Raw genomic sequence first — 17,433 nt, 5'->3', positions numbered from 1 at the left:
CCTCACAGAGGGCGTGTTGATGGCATATGTCTCTGAAGCCTGGATGTTGTGTACGTACGAGCAAACACCTCGCCATTGCGGTATATAAGGTGAGTGGGAGCGCCTTATTATTAGTTCTGCATCACCTGCTAGACAAAACAATAGAGGAACACAACTAGAAAGAGACGCAACCAGAACCGTAGGAAAAACACCAAAGTATAAACTCCGGAAATTCCATGGAAGAGGAGATCTCACAAGGGGTTCCGCCGTACTATTTCCGGCTCTTTCAGAAGATGGCTGAACGGTTGGCGGCCAAAGTATTAGCGGCAGACAAAATCTGGTAAAGGCTGAATTCACAAAGCCTCAAACTTTTTCTATGTGTAATTTTTATTTCAGTAGGAATACTTATCTTTTTTTCCTTAAATAGATCTAATTAGGTCTTCTGCAGCGAAGGGATAGTACTCTCTTTCTTCCCCGCTGTGGCTGCCACTATTACGTCGACCTACTCCGTGGAACAACAGATGGCTTTAATTAGGCCTATAAACATATTTTCTTGACTGAACATGGTTAAGAACTCATCAAAAATGAGCACCTACGCTGCTGGTAATTAAAACTGAAAGACCAGAAAAGGCAGAAAATATGGAAATTTCACTTATTGTGCTTATACAATAGGTATGAAGAATACAGGACGAAATTTCTAAATTATTTGGGGTGTACAGGCTGCGAAATTTAGTATAGTCGCTAGCCTCTGGTAGCAAGAACTGGTTGTAACTGAGTTTGGACGACAGATACGTTAAACCATTCTACTTCAACACTATGTCCTAGTGCATCAATCGCAGTTTTTTACGAGAAGTAGTATGCCAGTATATTGGTAAACATTACCAAGTGTCTTAAATGGGTGAAATATCTGAAGACCGTGCTGGCCAGGACAACAGTAAAAAACCTTTGTACTCAGTTATGTCAGGACAGGACTTGTAAAACGCAGACTTGTGATACCTTGCTGAAAGTTAACGTTACGGAAACCTTAAAGATGGGGCCCAATCATCGGCCTTACCACGTCACAAATCTAATGCCAGCTGTCGAAATTACCGGCTACACGAAAAAAAAAAGTGTTACATGGTCATTGGTACGACATAAAAATTGCTGGGCTTGTGTAAAGATGATGAATACAATGTGGTAGCATTCGATTTCGTCTACCACCATGCAGGTTTCTGACTTCGGGTCTGGAAAGCCGCAACAATGGTCGCCATGTTGATGACGCTTTGTGATCCAGACGTCATCGCACTGTCCGTGTGATTACTTGCATTACTAGGAACAAGCTCATCTCCTGACTTCATATTCGTGATGAGGTCCTACGATCTTATACGGCCTAGAAAACATTGTCGCTCCTCTCGGGCGCTAGTCGTCTAGACTCGGTGAGATACAGTACGAACCTATCGACTGATAACTCGAGTGACAGTCGTGAGAAGCCGACCAACACGAACATCAATGTCGCAGAGTGAAAAAAGTAGTCGCCATGGCCCAATGTCAAATTGTGAGACTTGAGAGTAGGTCTTCCTTCCTCTTGCATGAGGTGTCACACTATCCTCACACAACCAAACGAAATAGGAATGCGAATTGCATTGATCATCCACTGCGCTGTCTTTTCTTGTAAACAGACTTTAGATGACGTTACCCTCACATGTTTTTTGTGGTTGCGCCGAAATGCCATGGCATAGACCCCACAATTCACAAAAAGCGTCGATGAATGTTGATGCGCCGTCCTGGTCAAACAACGCACAACTGCAGCCTAGAACTCATACCATATAGTAGAAGCTGTTTTCGCAATCAGTGACGTCCTGGACGTGGTGGAGCTGGGCTGATGTGATGAGACTCACAAATATCCCCAGCTCTTTTTGTGTGAGTGTGTGTGTGACTGGTTTGATGTGGCCTGCCACGAACTCCTCCCCAGTGATAACCTCTTCATCTGAGAGTAGCACTTGCAACCTACGTACGCAGCTATTTACTGGGTGTATTCCATTCTCTGTTTTCCACTACAGTTTTTAGCCCTCTGCAGCTCCCTCCACTACCGCGGCAGTTATTTCCTGATGTATTAACAGATGTACTACCATAGTATCACTTCTTCATGATCTGCTTTTTTTCCATATATTCTTTTCGTCGCCTATTTTTCGGAGAGCCTCCTCCTTCTTTACTTTATCAGTCCGCCTAATTTTCAGCATTCTTCTATAACACCACATCTCAATTGCTTCGATTCTCTGGTTTTCTGGTTTTCCCACAGATCATGTTTCACTACCATGCAATGATGTGGCCCCAAAGTACGAGGCGCTACACTCTGGAACCGCGCGACCGCTACGGTCGCAGGTTCGAATCCTGCCTCGGGCATGGATGTGTGTGATGTCCTTAGGTTAGATAGGGTTAAGTAGTTCTAAGTTCTAGGGGACTGATGACCTCAGAAGTTAAGTCCCATAGTGCTCAGAGCCATTTTGAACCCAATGTACGTTGTCAGAATTTTCTTCCTCAAATTAAGCGCTGTGTTGACACTAGTAGACCTCTTGGTCAGGTGAGCCCTTTTTGCCAGTGCTAGCCTGCTTTCCATTTCTGCCTTGCTCCGTCCGTCATGGGTTGTTTTGCTGCATGGGCACAGAGTTCCTGTACTGCCCATTTCTTCCTTGCTCCATCCGTCATAGATTATTTTGCTGCCAAGGTAGCAGAATTCCTTAACTTCATCCAATTGGTGATCACCAATCCTGACGTTAAGTTTCTGATTGTTCTCATTTCTGTTGCTTCTCGTTACCCTCGTCTTTCATCGATTTACTCTCAGTCTATATTTGTATTCATTAGACGGTTCGTTCCATCCAGTAGACCACGTATTATTTCTTCACTTCCACTGAGGATAGCAATGTCATCAGTGAGTCTTATGATTGATAACCTTCACCTTTAATTTTAATTCTGCTCTTAAACTATTCTTTTATTTCCGTAATTCTATCTTCAAAGTATAGATTGGACACTTGAGGTGAAAGTCTTCACTCCTGCCGTACACTCTTTCTCATGCGAACACTTCCTTCATAGTGTCCCATTATTGCCTCTTGGTTCTTGTACACACTGTATATTACCCGTCTCTCGCTATAGCTTACTGATATTTTTCTCAGTATTTCGAACATCTTGCACCATTTCACATTCTTGTTGTTGTGGTCTTCAGTCCTGAGACTGGTTTGATGCAGCTCTCCATGCTACTCTATCCTGTGCAAGCTTCTTCATCTCCCAGTACTTACTGCAACCTACATCCTTCTGAATCTGCTTAGTGTATTCATCTCTTGGTCTCCCTCTACGATTTTTACCCTCCACGCTGCCCTCCAATGCTAAATTTGTGATCCCTTGATGCCTCAGAACATGTCCTACCAACCGGTCCCTTCTTCTTCTCAAGTTGTGCCACAAACTCCTCTTCTCCCCAATTCTGTTCAATACCTCCTCATTAGTTATGTGATCTACCCATCTAATCTTCAGCATTCTTCTGTAACACCACATTTAGAAAGCTTCTATTCTCTTTTTGTCCAAACTGTTTATCATCCATGTTTCACTTCCATACATTGCTACACTCCATACAAATACTTTCAGAAACGACTTCCTGACACTTAAATCTATACTCGAAGTTAACAAATTTCTCTTCTTCAGAAACGCTTTCCTTGCCATTGCCAGTCTACATTTTATATCCTCTATACTTCGACCATCATCAGTTATTTTGCTCCCCAAATAGCAAAACTCCTTTACTACTTTAAGTGTCTCATTTCCTGATCTAATTCCCGCAGCATCACCCGACTTAATTCGACTACATTCCATTATTCTTGTTTTGCTATTGTTGATGTTCATCTTATATTCTCCTTTCAAGACTCTATCCATTCCGTTCAACTGCTCTTCCACGTCCTTTGCTGTCTCTGACAGAATTACAATGCCATCGGCGAACCTCAAAGTTTTTATTTCTTCTCCATTGATTTTAATACCTACGCCGAATTTTTCTTTTGTTTCCTTCACTGCTTGCTCAACATACAGATTGAATAACATTGGGGAGAAGCTACAACCCTGTCTCACTCCCTTCCCAACCACTGCTTCCCTTTCATGTCCCTCGACTCTAATAACTGCCATCTGGTTTCTGTACAAATTGTAAATACCCTTTCGCTCCCTGTATTTTACCCCTACCACCTTCAGAATTTGAAAGAGAGTATTCCAGTCAACATTGTCAAAAGCTTTCCCTAAGTCTATAAATGCTAGAAACGTAGGTTTGCCTTTCCTTAATCTAGCTTCTAAAATATGTCGTAAGGTCAGTATTGCCTCACGTGTTTCAATATTTCTACGGAATCCAAACTGATCTTCCCCGAAATCGGCTTCTACTAGTTTTTCCATCCGTCTGTAAAGAATTCGCGTTAGTATTTTGCAGCCGTAACTTATTAAACTGCTAGTTCGGTAATTTTCGCATCTGTCAACACCTGCTTTCTTTGGGATTGGAATTATTATATTCTTCTTGAAGTCTGAGGGTATTTCACCTGTCTCATATATCTTGCTCACCAGGCTGTCAGTAGTTTTAATGGAATGTTGTCTACTCCCGGGGCCTTGTTTCGACTGAGGTCTTTCAGTGCTCTGTCAAACTCTTCACGCAGTATCATATCTTCCATTTCATCTTCAGCTACATCCTCTTCCATTTCCATAATATTGTCCTCAAGTACATCGCCCTTGTATAGACCCTCTATATACTCCTTCCACCTTTCTGCTTTCCCTTCTTTGCTTTGAACTGGGTTTCAATCTGAGCTCTTGATACAAGTGGTTCTCTTTTCTCCAAAGGTCTCTTTAATTTTCCTGTAGGCAGTATCTATCTTACCCCTGGTGAGACAAGCCTCTACATCCTTCCATCTGTCACATTATCTAACGCTTTTTCCTAGTTGGAATAACCTATGAACGCGACCTAATTTTTCTTCAGCCCTGTTTCCATTATTAACTGTAGCGTCTGAACTGCGTCTTTGGTACCTTCACCCTTCCTAAAGCCAAATTCATAGTCAATTAACAGAAAATCAAATTCTTCTGTATGTTATTCTTGTCAGCAATTTGGATGCCTGAGCTGCTAAGCTAATAAAATGATAATTCTTGCACTTGACGGTTCTTGCAATCTTCGGGATTGTGTGGATTATGTTTTTTCGGAAAGTCTGATGGTATTTCACGTGTCTCATACTTTCTGCACACCAAACCGAGCAGTCAATTTGTTGCCATTTGATTCAATGATTTTTGACGTGGTGATGCAATATTGTCTGTCGCGTAATTCTCGCAAAGTTCTTTGAAATTCTGAATGTAGTATTGGATCCCCTACCTCTTCTATATCGACTCCTGTTTCTTCTCCTATCACATCACGCAAGTCTCCCCCTCACAGAGGTTTTCAATGTACCCTTTCCACCTATCTGCTCTCACCTCTGACTTTAACTGGAAAATCCCAACGCATTTGTAATTTTACAACCATTACTTTTAATTTCATCCGTGGAATTTTTGTTTTCTCTTTATGCTGATTCACTTATTCCGACACATTTCTTTTACGACTTCTTCACATTGTCCCTGCAGCCATTTTGCCTTACCTTCTCTGCACTTCCTACTACTAAGTGACTTGCATTTCTGTATTGCTGAATTTTCCTGAACATTATTGTTCTTCACTCTTTCATCGATCAACTAAAGTATTTTTTGTGTTATCAATAGTTTCTTCGCGGTCACCTCAGCTAATCTTTATATTCTCTCATTCCTAGCATTAAGCCCTTATTCTCCTATAAATCTTTCTCCTACTCCTTCCTCTACAATCGCATTCCAGTAATCCACGACAATTAGATTTTCAGTTCCCTTTACGTACTGAAATATCCTCCTATACTTCCTCTATCTTTTCGTCATTGGCTTTAGACTTTGGCATGTAACCTGAACTAACAACCATATCACTGTACTGCTTACAGTATCTCACTCTCTGCCTTAACTTCCTATTCATAACGAATCCTACTCGCCTCATACTAATTTCTACTGCTGTTGATAAGCAATACTCATCGGGCTAGAAATTCTTGTCTTCGTTCCATCTCATTTCAATGCCCCAACTATAAGTAAACTGAGTCTTAGCATTTCCCTTTTCAGATTTTTTAGGGTCCCTACCACTTTCTCTGACATTCCTCGCCCAACTCGTAGAACGTCATCCTTTCGTTGGTTCTTCAGTCTCTTTCTCATGGTAACCTTTCCCTTGGCAGTCCCCACCCGAAGTTCCGAATAGGGGTCTGTTCTGGAATCCTTTGCCAGCAAAGAGAACATCATGACACTTTTCAAGTTACAGGCCACGTGACCTGTGGGTACACATCGTATGCCTTTAATGCAGTGGTTTCCATTGCCTTCTGTATCGTCATGCCGTTGATCATTGCTGATTCTTTCTCCTGTAAGGCAGTTTCCTACCCCAAGGGCAATAGTTTCCCATGAGTGTCTGTCCATTCCTCCGCTTCTATAACAAGGCGTTGGCAGAATAAAGGTGACTTCTTATCCCGGAACTCTTCGGCCACCATTGCTGATGATTTTTATTCAAAATTTAAACGATGGCGGGGTTCGAACACGGGATGAAAACGTTTTTATTAGTGTCCAAAGGCGCTATCCCATGACCACCGATGCATAGATCTCATATTTAAGGAGTGCTGAGCTATTCTTTGTAACTTGTTTTGTCGGTGAGAAGAGTGTTTTCATTAGCTTGATGAATGTGTACGGTGACGGAACAAAATAGCTACACCAGGAACGCGTTGTGCAATGTAAGCGAAACGTGGTAGCCGTGTTTCTACATCTGAAAAATGATGGCTGTTTAGATTTCGCTCCACTCGGATAAGAGTGGTGCCACTAGCGCCACTATGACGATGCAAATCAGATTTACTTTAAATACATACTGTAGCGGTCATGAACATTAGTTACCTTTGAGACAGGGCGTGGTGAAATGATGTCATTCAAGAATGCCTTTAAGGCGACGAAGAAACCGTTATTAACACTGAGTTTGAATGAGGTCACGCAATAGGGCGACAAGAAGCTGGATGTTCCTTCTGCGATACTGAAGGAAGTCTTGGTACGAATGTAGTTTCTGTATATGAAAGCTGGCAGCGTTGGTCACGAGAAAGTATGGTCGCAAGAAGACCTGGCTGTGGACGGCCACGTGGTACTGCCACGAGGGAAGATCATCGTGTTCGGCGTATGGCTTTGGGACATCGTACTGCATCTGTAGCAGCAATGTGATCAGCAGTTGGCTGCACAGTGACACAACAAACTCTTATAAATCGGTTACTTCAATGAGAGCTCCGAGCCACATCCCACGTACCATGCATACCACCAATCCCTAACCACCACCACTTGAGACTTCAGCGATGTGAAGCGGGAGCTCATTGGAGGGCAGTATGGAGGTTTGTAGTGTTTCATAATGAAATCTGGTTCTGCCTCGACGACTGTGATGGCCGTGTGTTGATTGTGAGAAGGCAAGTGAGAGCCTGCAACCATCCTATCTACGTGCTAGACGTACTGGACAGTCACCATTTGTTTCGATCTGGGGAGCAATTTCGTATGATAGCAGGATCAGCCTCGTTATTGTCCCACGCACCATGGCTGCAAATCTGTACGTCAGTTTGGTGATTCGACCTGTTCTGCTGCTATTCATGAGAAGCATTCCACTGTTGGGTTTCCAACAGGATAACGCTCATCCACATACTGCTGTAGTAGTCCACCATGCCCTACAGAGCGTCGACAAGTTGCCTTGGCCTGCTCGACCACCAGATCTGTCTCCAATCGGACATCAAACTGTCGATGTATTGGCAGACGAAGTGCCATATGTATGGAATTCCATCCCACAAACTGACATCCGGCACCTGTACAGTACAATGCATATAAGTCTGCATACCTGCATTCAACATTCTGGCGCATATAGCCGTTATTAATATACCACCACTTCACATTTTCAATTACTTGTCTTGCGCTTGTTAATTTGTGATATTGCTACGTTAAACACCTAAATATTTTACCTACACAAATTTATTCCCCGAATATTTTTCCTCCAAATGACGCTTTTTTTGTGAAATTTTTCTGTCAGTGAAGATGCAGGTAGAGAGATGCATGTGATCTATGGTTTCCTTGATCGTCACCTTTGAGAGACGATGGCATACATATTAGAATCTATCTACACCCCTTACAGTACCTTTACCGAATTAGTGACCTCTTGGCAAGTGAGGTGCGTCGTCTCAACTCTCTTTCGAATCGCTCATACCTGCCATTCTTGCGTAGCAACGTGCTCCAGGCTTCAAGCGTTTAGCCGTCCGGGGTGGCCGAGCGGTTCTAAGACCTACAGTCTGGAACGGCGCGACCGCTACGGTCGCAGGTTCGAATCCAGCCTCGGGCATGGATGTATGTGATGTCTTTAGGTTAGTTAGGTTTAAGTAGTTCTAAGTTCTAGGGGACTGATGAACTCAGAAGTTAAGTCCCATAGTGCTCAGAGCCATTTGAACCAGCCATTTTTGTTTCAAGCGTTTAGGGCCCTGTCCATCCACCCACACTAATTTCCGTATTTTGGGACATGAGCTGAACAAAGTTGCACTATGGGATGTTGGGTACCGTGGTCGTCAGAGTGGCAATGGTTATGACTGGAACAACTGACAACCAAGTGTTCTCGTTCAGAACTGAACTGGCGTGTGTGCTACAATTCACATTTATTCTGTCCTCTAAAATCAATACATCGCTGCCCTTACATTTGCCAGGAGCGATTTTCCATTAATAGAAAATTCCGTTAGACCGTAGTAGCCGTGCCACATTACCAGTGCCAATACGAGTTCCGTGATGGAGCGTCCTATCTGTCTGGACACATTGTCTGATCCCTATGATATGCATTGGCAGCATACCTGTTGTCATTTCTCCATTCGTTCATCACTCCGACAGCTGAAATGTATGGCATCAGGACCTTCTTGTCACTAGACACACCGAGCTCTTTGCTTCGCCGATATGACAGGAGCATTCCCTCCCCATGCCAGGTGTTAACTACACCCGTGTGCATTTATAGAGACAATAGCTAGCAACATATTTACCTATCATACAGGCCGACGTGAATAACAGATCACAGTCTAAACCACAGTTTACTATTAGGCCTTAAATTTGCGTAACTGAAATAATTCATGAATACGGGGAGAACTACACTGAAGAACGTAAAAGATTTTCTGAAATGATTGAAAGTAGTGGCTGAATCAAAATGAAAAAAGTCCCACTTCCCGTATGTTTGATATGGTACTGATTATTATCACCCCATTCAGGTTGTTGTCCATACATTTTTGGTTTAGGTAATTTACATATCAAAACTTTCTTTACCTCCTTGGTACCCTTTCATTTGACGATAGGTGTTTTTTTGTGTAGTGAGCCAAAGAGTGTGTAACAAACAGAAAAACAGCAGAAAAATCCGTTATATTTTATATTTAATTGAAGAAAGTATTCTAAATCAAACCATACTTTCCCAGATGACTGAAGGCTATTGATTCCGTACATTTCCCTACGAACAGCCAATGGGAATCGGCCGTAGCACCCACTCGAGCGTTCTTTTGAGTGTCTCTCACAGACGAGCGCAGCCCTCGTTATTTCAGGAATAACAAACTGTTCCCATGCATGAAACTCTAAGTCATCCATCATCCCACCAGTCTCCCTCCAAAATACTCCTCCGGCTGTCTCAGCTCCTGCATTTAATTGCTTCGGTGGCCAATGTTCTGTAAAATCGGACTCAGTGTTATTCCCCCCTCAGCCGCTTCAGCACGCAACCCTCTTCGGGGCAAGCTGCCGCTAGCTGCAATATTTCTTTTCGTCGTGCCTTACACCACCAAACAACCGAGCGCGAAACTAACTTCTGCTTTTGGTAGGAGGCTACCAATACGGAACTGCCTGTTTGTTGTTTCCGAGACTTTGCCGTTTCTCATTTGAACTCGTTTGTGTCATTCAGTAATCCCTCCCCACCCCCTCCTCCCCTCCCCCCCCCCCCCTCCTCTCTCCCTCATTCACCACTGACGAAAGAAAATGGTAAAACCAAGAACGGTTGTGCCACATAAGTGAAGGCTGATATGCATGTTTCTAAATCTGAAAGATTATGTCTGTACAAATATCGCCACCGAAAAAAATGGTTCAAATGGCTCTGAGCACTATTGGACTTAACATCTTACGTCATCAGTCCCCCAGAATTTAGAACTACTTAAACCTAACTAACCTAGGGACACCACACACCACCCAGCCATCACGAGGCAGAGAAAATCCCTGACCCCGCCGGAAATCGAACCCGGGAACCCGGGCGTGGGAAGCGAGAGCGCTACCGCACGACCACGAGATGCGGGCTATCGTCACCGAGTGAGGTAGCGCAGTTGCTAGCACACTGGACTCGCATTGGAGAGAACGACGGTTCAATCCCGCGTCCGGCCATCCTGATTTAGGTTTACGGTGATTTCCCTAAATCGCTCCAGCCAAATGCCAGGATGGTTCCTTTAAAAGGGCACGGCCGACTTCCTTCCCCGTCCTTCCCTAATCCGATGAGACCGATGACCTCGCTGTCTGGTCTCCTCCCCTAAACAACCCAACCCAACCCCAACCCAAATTTCGCTCCAGTCGCATAGGAGTGGCACTATTAGCGCCACCAGAAGAAGAAAAACTGATTTCCTTTAATACACGCTGTAACGATCGTGAGCGTTGTTTACCTATGAAGCTGGACGTGGTGAGTTGATGTTAGCCAAGTATGCCTTTAAGGCGACAAATACTACGTTAGCAACACCTGAATGAGGTTGAAGGTAGTCGTGTAACAGAGCTACAAGTTGCATATTCCTTCTGCGATGTTGTTGGAAGACTTGCCAGGAGTGCAGCCACTGTACAGGGTAGCTGACAGCGGTCGCCACGAAAAAATGCGGTCGCAAGAAGACCGGGCTCCGGACGGCCACGTGGTACTGCAGAGGGGGGAGTCCATCGTGTACGGCGTAGGACTCGGACGAACTGCATCTGCAGCAGCAATTTTTGCAGCAGTTGGGACCGCAGTGATACAACTAACTCTTACAAATCGGTTAATTCAAGGACAGCTCTAAGCCAGGTGCCGTATAGCGAGCATTCTACTGGCCTCGGAGCCACGCCATTTGCAACTCGAGTGGTGTCAAGCAAGAGCTCACTGGAGAGGAGGGTGTTGGTCTGCTGTGTTTTCTGATGAGAGTTGGTTCTGCACAGGTGCCAGTGTTATCCATGTGTTGGTTAGAAAGCGGCCAGCTGAGTACCGGCAACCAAGCTGCTTACGTGCTAGTCACACTGGACCTACACATAGAATTATGGTCTGGGGTGAGATTTCGAATGAGAGTAGGAGCAATGAAATGGTTATCCCACGCACCCTGATGGCAAATTTGTACGTCTATCAGCTGATTTGACTTGTTGTGCTGCCATTCATGAACAGCATTTCAGGGTGTGGTTTCCAACAGGATAACGCTCGCTCACGTGCTGCTGTTGAAACCGAACATGTTCTACCGAGTGTTGACATCTTGCCTTGGCCTCCTCGATCACCAGATTCCAGTGGAGCACGTATCGAACATCACTGGACAACAACCACAGCGTCATCCACAAACAACATTAACCGTCCTCGTGTTGACCTAGCAAGTGCTAGAGGAATGGAACTCCATCCCACAGACTGATAACACAATTCACACACGTTTGTACGCTTGAATTCAACATTCTGATTGTTCATGTACGAGCACTTCGTATTAATTGCAATGACTTATCTCGGGCTTACATTAAACTGTGATCGTGTAATGTTTATCACTTAAATATGTTACCTAGAGAAATGTATTGCCGAAATTAATTTACATTAATTATTTTTTGTGTTGAGATTTTTCAGTTGATGTATATTCATAAATGTGTATGTGTGAGTGTGTCTCTGTGTGTGTGTGTGTGTGTGTGTGTGTGTGTGTGTGTGTGTGTGTGTGTGTGGTCCAGAATAAATCTGGAATGTCTCCAGCAATTTCGACCAAATCTGGTGGTTTTATTAACTTGAAACATATACTCCTTGGGGTATGAACTAAGAGCCTGCTGGAAGTCATACACGAAAACATAATAAAAGACAGGCTATAATAGTGTCGAATACATTGTTATCGACGTTAATGTGACAGTCTCAAAGAATGAATTAAAACACATCAAAATTGGTCGTACAACATCTACTGGAGAGAGCAAATAAGACGATGTGGTGATCAATCCACTGAATCTGAAATATTATAGATGGTAGCAGCCTGTTTACTGATGTCACATGTTAATACATGAAAAAATTACAGTGGTTACGCCTCTTCTCGTCCGTTACCGTGTATGATAAACTAATCCCAATTTTAATTATAGAGAAGTTTCGTAAAAATTGATTTTTTTCATTATATTCAGCACAATACTAACGATGGCGAATCTTGTTGGTAACTTCCCAGCTCTCTATAAGTATCAAACAAATCTTAAAAGTTTTAGGTTCGATTTTCTACAAATACCATCTTATAAATTGTCTTATCATTTCACGTAGAGCTGCAGACATTCCTTTACCTGCAATAACATTCCAGGATCAGCGATAAAATAATTTTCATGAAATGTACGACCAAGAGGTAATCTTATATGCATAGGCTAGATCGATAAACGTGTTCCGGGGCTCCGGTTTCTCAAGTGCGGCCACTCACGAGAATATAGATCGACAGAAGCACTTCAGTCTCTATAAACTTGCGTCTTGTCCATCCACTGCATCCCATTTCTGGCTTAAAACAGCAACTGATAACTTATTAGATAACACAGGAAACAGAGAAACAGTACATAACGTAGGGCAAGAAAGGCCAGCAAGTTTGAAACTGCTGTGGTTATGTACTGACACCTGAAGCAGAACGCAAATAAAGGTTCACATTAATTTGTTACAGCAAAGTTATTAGCATAACTCACACAAAAAGCTCGAATTTTATCACTAGTACGGCTTAATTCTTAGTATCCAGTGGTTACATGGTGACAAAGCGATGCAAGATTAGACGAACTTCTAAACATAAGATGCTATTCAATATGTGTAATAAGACTAGTCTCTGTACCTATAACTGCGAAAGTAATGCCAACACACCTGCTATATGTAAACAAAAATAACTCTAGCCTTCTTTCTTCAATGTAACACGTATCGATGGACTGATGTTTGTTGGTGTTCAGTCGAATAATAGAAATACTATAAATGACGCTTCATGTATTAGATAAATTCTGTCATTAGTGTTCTTTATCTCTCCAGCCTCAAGAATGAACAGAGAAAGTTATTAGCCGTTTATGTAGATAAGATATGCAACCAGTCGCTTATCATTCGTCATCCATAAGGAATATAGTGAATTTACTGCTATATCGCCAGGTAAACCTACAACGAACATCTACAAAATTAAAAATGCGTCTGATTAGCGCAACACATCTGTATAAACCGAAGCGTTTCAGGTCGTTATCAACAGTGAACAGAAAGACATTTATGAATCCCACAGTGCTGATACTAGATATGGTCTTTTTACGGATGCGGTAGAGCTTCTCCTGTTTTCTCAAATAACGGAAGAGAAATATTATCGTTCTCTCTTAAAAAGGTCACCGGCCTTTCCCCTCCGCCCTTTGACCACTTACACCTAATGACTAGTCTCCAATGACCTGCATCTTTATTGTCTGTATACAGTGACAGAGTTACTAAAAAAGCAGCCAGACCATTACAAATTGAATACTTTCTTAGATTCTATCACCAACAGTTGTCTAAAGAGAGTTGCAGAATACAAACTGTTTAAAAAAAATTTGAATTAAACCAGGCAAACATTATGCTGAAGAAAAAAATGTGCTGTCAGGTAAAATAACAAACCGCTGACGAAGGAGCAGCAGCACCGAAACATATGTCAGAAAATCATGGAAAAGAAGAAAGTGTTATGTGCATTGTTTATGGAAACGTAGGGATAAATAGGAAGCGTTTTGAAGATAATTTATTTCGCTTTATAATGCCTTACTTTTGTCCATCTCCCATGTTCTAAGTACTAGTATTTACACAAAGTTGGAACTCTGAAGGTGCTTTTCATGACTTGCTCTACATTGAACCAAGTCCCCATTAATATACTTACACTATTTTTTATCACTGCCTTTCAAAGTGCGGCCTTACGTCCAGCTCACTGATGGGTAAATGTCACGTACTCTTAATGCATTTTTCACGTATGTGATGTCCCTGTCTCTCTCTGCCTACCCTTACCCTTCTCTATCTCTCTCTCCCCTCACACACACACACACACACACACACACACACACACACACACACACACACAAACGCGCGCGCGCGCGCGCGTACACACTCATTTCCATCCAACGTTTCCAACTGGACACACAGTGGCAGATACCATATGACCGTGGTTTCTTCGAGATAAAACTGTTCGTCACCTACATTAAATCGACGTTTCCTGTTCACTGAAAAACGATATTACCGGAATGGATGAAGGCATCAATATAGAATGTTATTTTTTTGCCAGTTGCTGAAGCCGAGTGCAGCGAAATTATGGGAGGCAAATTCGCCCGCCAAATCACGCGATCTACCACCTGTTCGGGAAGACGGTTCGTACTATTACTAAGCGGCGCCTCTGTTGTGATAACAGGTTCGCGGTGTACGTTTAGAAGGCAGTGACACCAGAGAGCGGCGGCGCGCCGACTTACCGGCAGCGTCTCCAGTGGCGGGCTGCGGGCGCAGCGCCAGCAGCAGCGTCAGTGGCGCCAGCAGCAGAGGGGAGCGCGCCATGCGGACTCGGCGCCAGCCGCATGCCGACTGCGGCCAACGCGCCGCCGGCCGCTCGCCACGCAACCCCGTCTGCGCATGCGCGCCACTCACGCGACCGGGTGCTTGCCACCAGCCTCCAGTTGCACTACTATGACACCCGACCTTCGGATTCGTCACTGCGCGCTCATCTCGACCATTGTTGCAGATGACCTTCGTGAGGACTATTTAGAACATGGAAGTCAAAGATATCAATTCACCCAGTATTCACTCAGTATGCTCGGAACGACCTGAATATCCTATAACGGCGTCTTGTTACTCTTTAGAAGAGAATCCCCAGTGAGAACAGAAATGTACCCTAATACACTCAAATACAATGGTTGGGAAGGGAGTGAGACAGGGTTGTAGCCTCTCCCCGATGTTATTCAATCTCTATATTGAGCAAACATTGAAGGAAACAAAGGAAAAATTCGGAGTAGGTATTAAAATCCATGGAGAAGAAATAAAAACTTTGAGGTTCGCCGATGACATTGTAATTCTGTAAGAGACAGCAAAGGACTTGGAAGAGCAGTTGAACGGAATGGATAGTGTCTTGAAAGCATATAAGATGAACATCAGCAAAAACAAAACGAGGATAATGGAATGTAGTCGAATTAAGGCGGGTGATGCTGCGGGAATTAGATCAGGAAATGAGACACTTAAAGTAGTAAAGGTGTTTTGCTATTTGGGGAGCAAAATAACTGATGATGGTCGAAGTATAGAGGATATAAAATGTAGACTGGCAATGGTAAGGAAAGCGTTTGTGAAGAAGAGAAATTTGTTAACATCGAGTATAGATTTAAGTGTCAGGAAGTCGTTTCTGAAAGTATTTGTATGGAGTGTAGCCATGTATGGAAGTGAAACATGGACGATAACTAGTTTGGACAAGAAGAGAATAGAAGCTATCGAAATGTGGTGCTACAGAAGAATGCTGAAGATTAGATGGGTAGATCATATAACTAATGAGGAGGTATCGAATAGGATTGGGGAGAAGAGAAGTTTGTGGCACAACTTGACTAGAAGAAGGGATCGGTTGGTAGGACATGTTCTGAGGCATCAAGGGATCACCAATTTAGTATTGGAGGCCAGAGTGGAGGGTAAAAATCGTAGAGGGAGACCAAGAGATGAATACACTAAGCAGATTCTGAAGTATGTAGTTGCAGAAGGTACTGGGAGATAAAGAAACTTGCACAGGATAGAGTAGCATGGAGAGCTGCATCAAATCAGTCTCAGGACTGAAGACCACAATAACAACAACACTCAAAGACAAAAAATAAACGAGGCACCACGAAGGAAATATCCGAATGGAGCAGAAATTGGTAGATGTGACGTACATGTACAGGTAAACAAATGACTATAATTTCAGAAAAATTGGATGATTTATTTAAGAGAAAGAGAGTCGCAAATTGTGGATGTCAAAAAACTCATTTGACCAGTTTTTCTGCTTCTCATAGCTGATTGCACTTGTTGGATGGCCTCTTTGACGGACATAGTACCAAAATCTGCCCAACTGGCGCTTTTGATCATCAAAACCCCGAAATACCTAAGAGGCCCTGTCCATGATGTCAAAACGTTCGCAGTTGGGAAGAGACGCAGTAACCTTGCTGCCAAGGTAGGGTTTGGCAAGCACGTAGACAAACAGTACAAACACTCGCTGTGTGCGGGTAGGCATTATCCTGCCGAAACGTGAGACCAGGACGTTTTGAAAAGAAGGGTATCCGAACGGGCCGTATACTATCGTCGGCGTGCAGTTGTTCTGTAAGGGTGTCGCTGTCTACAACCAATGGTGTCGTACCGTGAAAAGAAATGGCACGCCAGACCAGCACCCCTGCATGTCGGTCCCTATGGCGGGTGATAGTCACATTGGTATCCCATCGCTGTCTGGAGCGTTTCCAGACAAGTCTTAGGCCTGGAATCTGACTGACTGGAGCAGAATTGTTTTCAGTGATCAGTTCCGCTTCTAACTGCACCCCGGTGATCATCAATGGCGTGGCTGCAGACGCTCCGTACAGCTGTGGGTGACTAACATGACTATCTTCCGTAATGAGCAATTTGCCTACAGCGTTGCCGTGGATAATGACGCTTATCTCTGTAGTAGTTTATTATCTCCGCCAGTCGTATTCTAAACAAATATACTTTCCGAAACGCAAACATATTGGTCATTGATTCCTTCAATTGTGATTTACCTGTTGCTACTATGGCCTAATGTGCTTATATAAACCACGAAGTGCAATAAAAATTCCTGTAGAGCTCTTGCATTCAATAGGTCTATCAGGATTCAAATGGTTCAAATGGCTCTAAGCACAATGGGACTTAACATCTGAGGTCATCAGTCTCCTAGACTAAGAACTAACCTAAGGATATCACACACATCCATCCCGAGGCCACAGCGCCATCAGCAATACCGCCACTTAAACATATACTAAGGAAAAACACTATTGTCTTGTTCATAATAAACCTAAACTCTAAACAGGGCTTAGTCAACGGAACACGCATGCTTCTATCAAAGAATTTACAAGTAATTCTCAGTCATTGACACCGGGAAACACTGTTATAATTGTGCGGGTAAGCTTAACATCCTCTGATTCAAGCATGACTTTTCGATTGATAAGAAGACAGTTACC

At 43.3% G+C, this 17,433-nt stretch overlaps 1 protein-coding gene across 1 annotated transcript in view; it reads right to left on the bottom strand.

The window, feature by feature from the left end:
- Nucleotides 1-14,800, bottom strand: part of LOC124795931 (protein CEPU-1-like) — a 383,857-nt gene extending 369,057 nt beyond the window's left edge. Inside the window, exon 1 of the mRNA XM_047260012.1 lies at nt 14,713-14,800. Within this exon, the coding sequence (XP_047115968.1) occupies nt 14,713-14,794 (82 nt within the window). The 5' untranslated portion in view covers nt 14,795-14,800. The remainder of the gene's footprint in view (nt 1-14,712) is intronic.
- Between the last annotated feature and the right edge of the window lie 2,633 nt (nt 14,801-17,433).

The sequence above is a fragment of the Schistocerca piceifrons genome, chromosome 4 (genome assembly GCF_021461385.2).
Source record: "Schistocerca piceifrons isolate TAMUIC-IGC-003096 chromosome 4, iqSchPice1.1, whole genome shotgun sequence".
Taxonomy (NCBI): Eukaryota; Metazoa; Arthropoda; class Insecta; order Orthoptera; family Acrididae; genus Schistocerca; species Schistocerca piceifrons.
The sequence above is the reverse complement of the archived record's forward strand: the minus strand, read 5'-3'. Positions and strand labels throughout refer to the sequence as shown.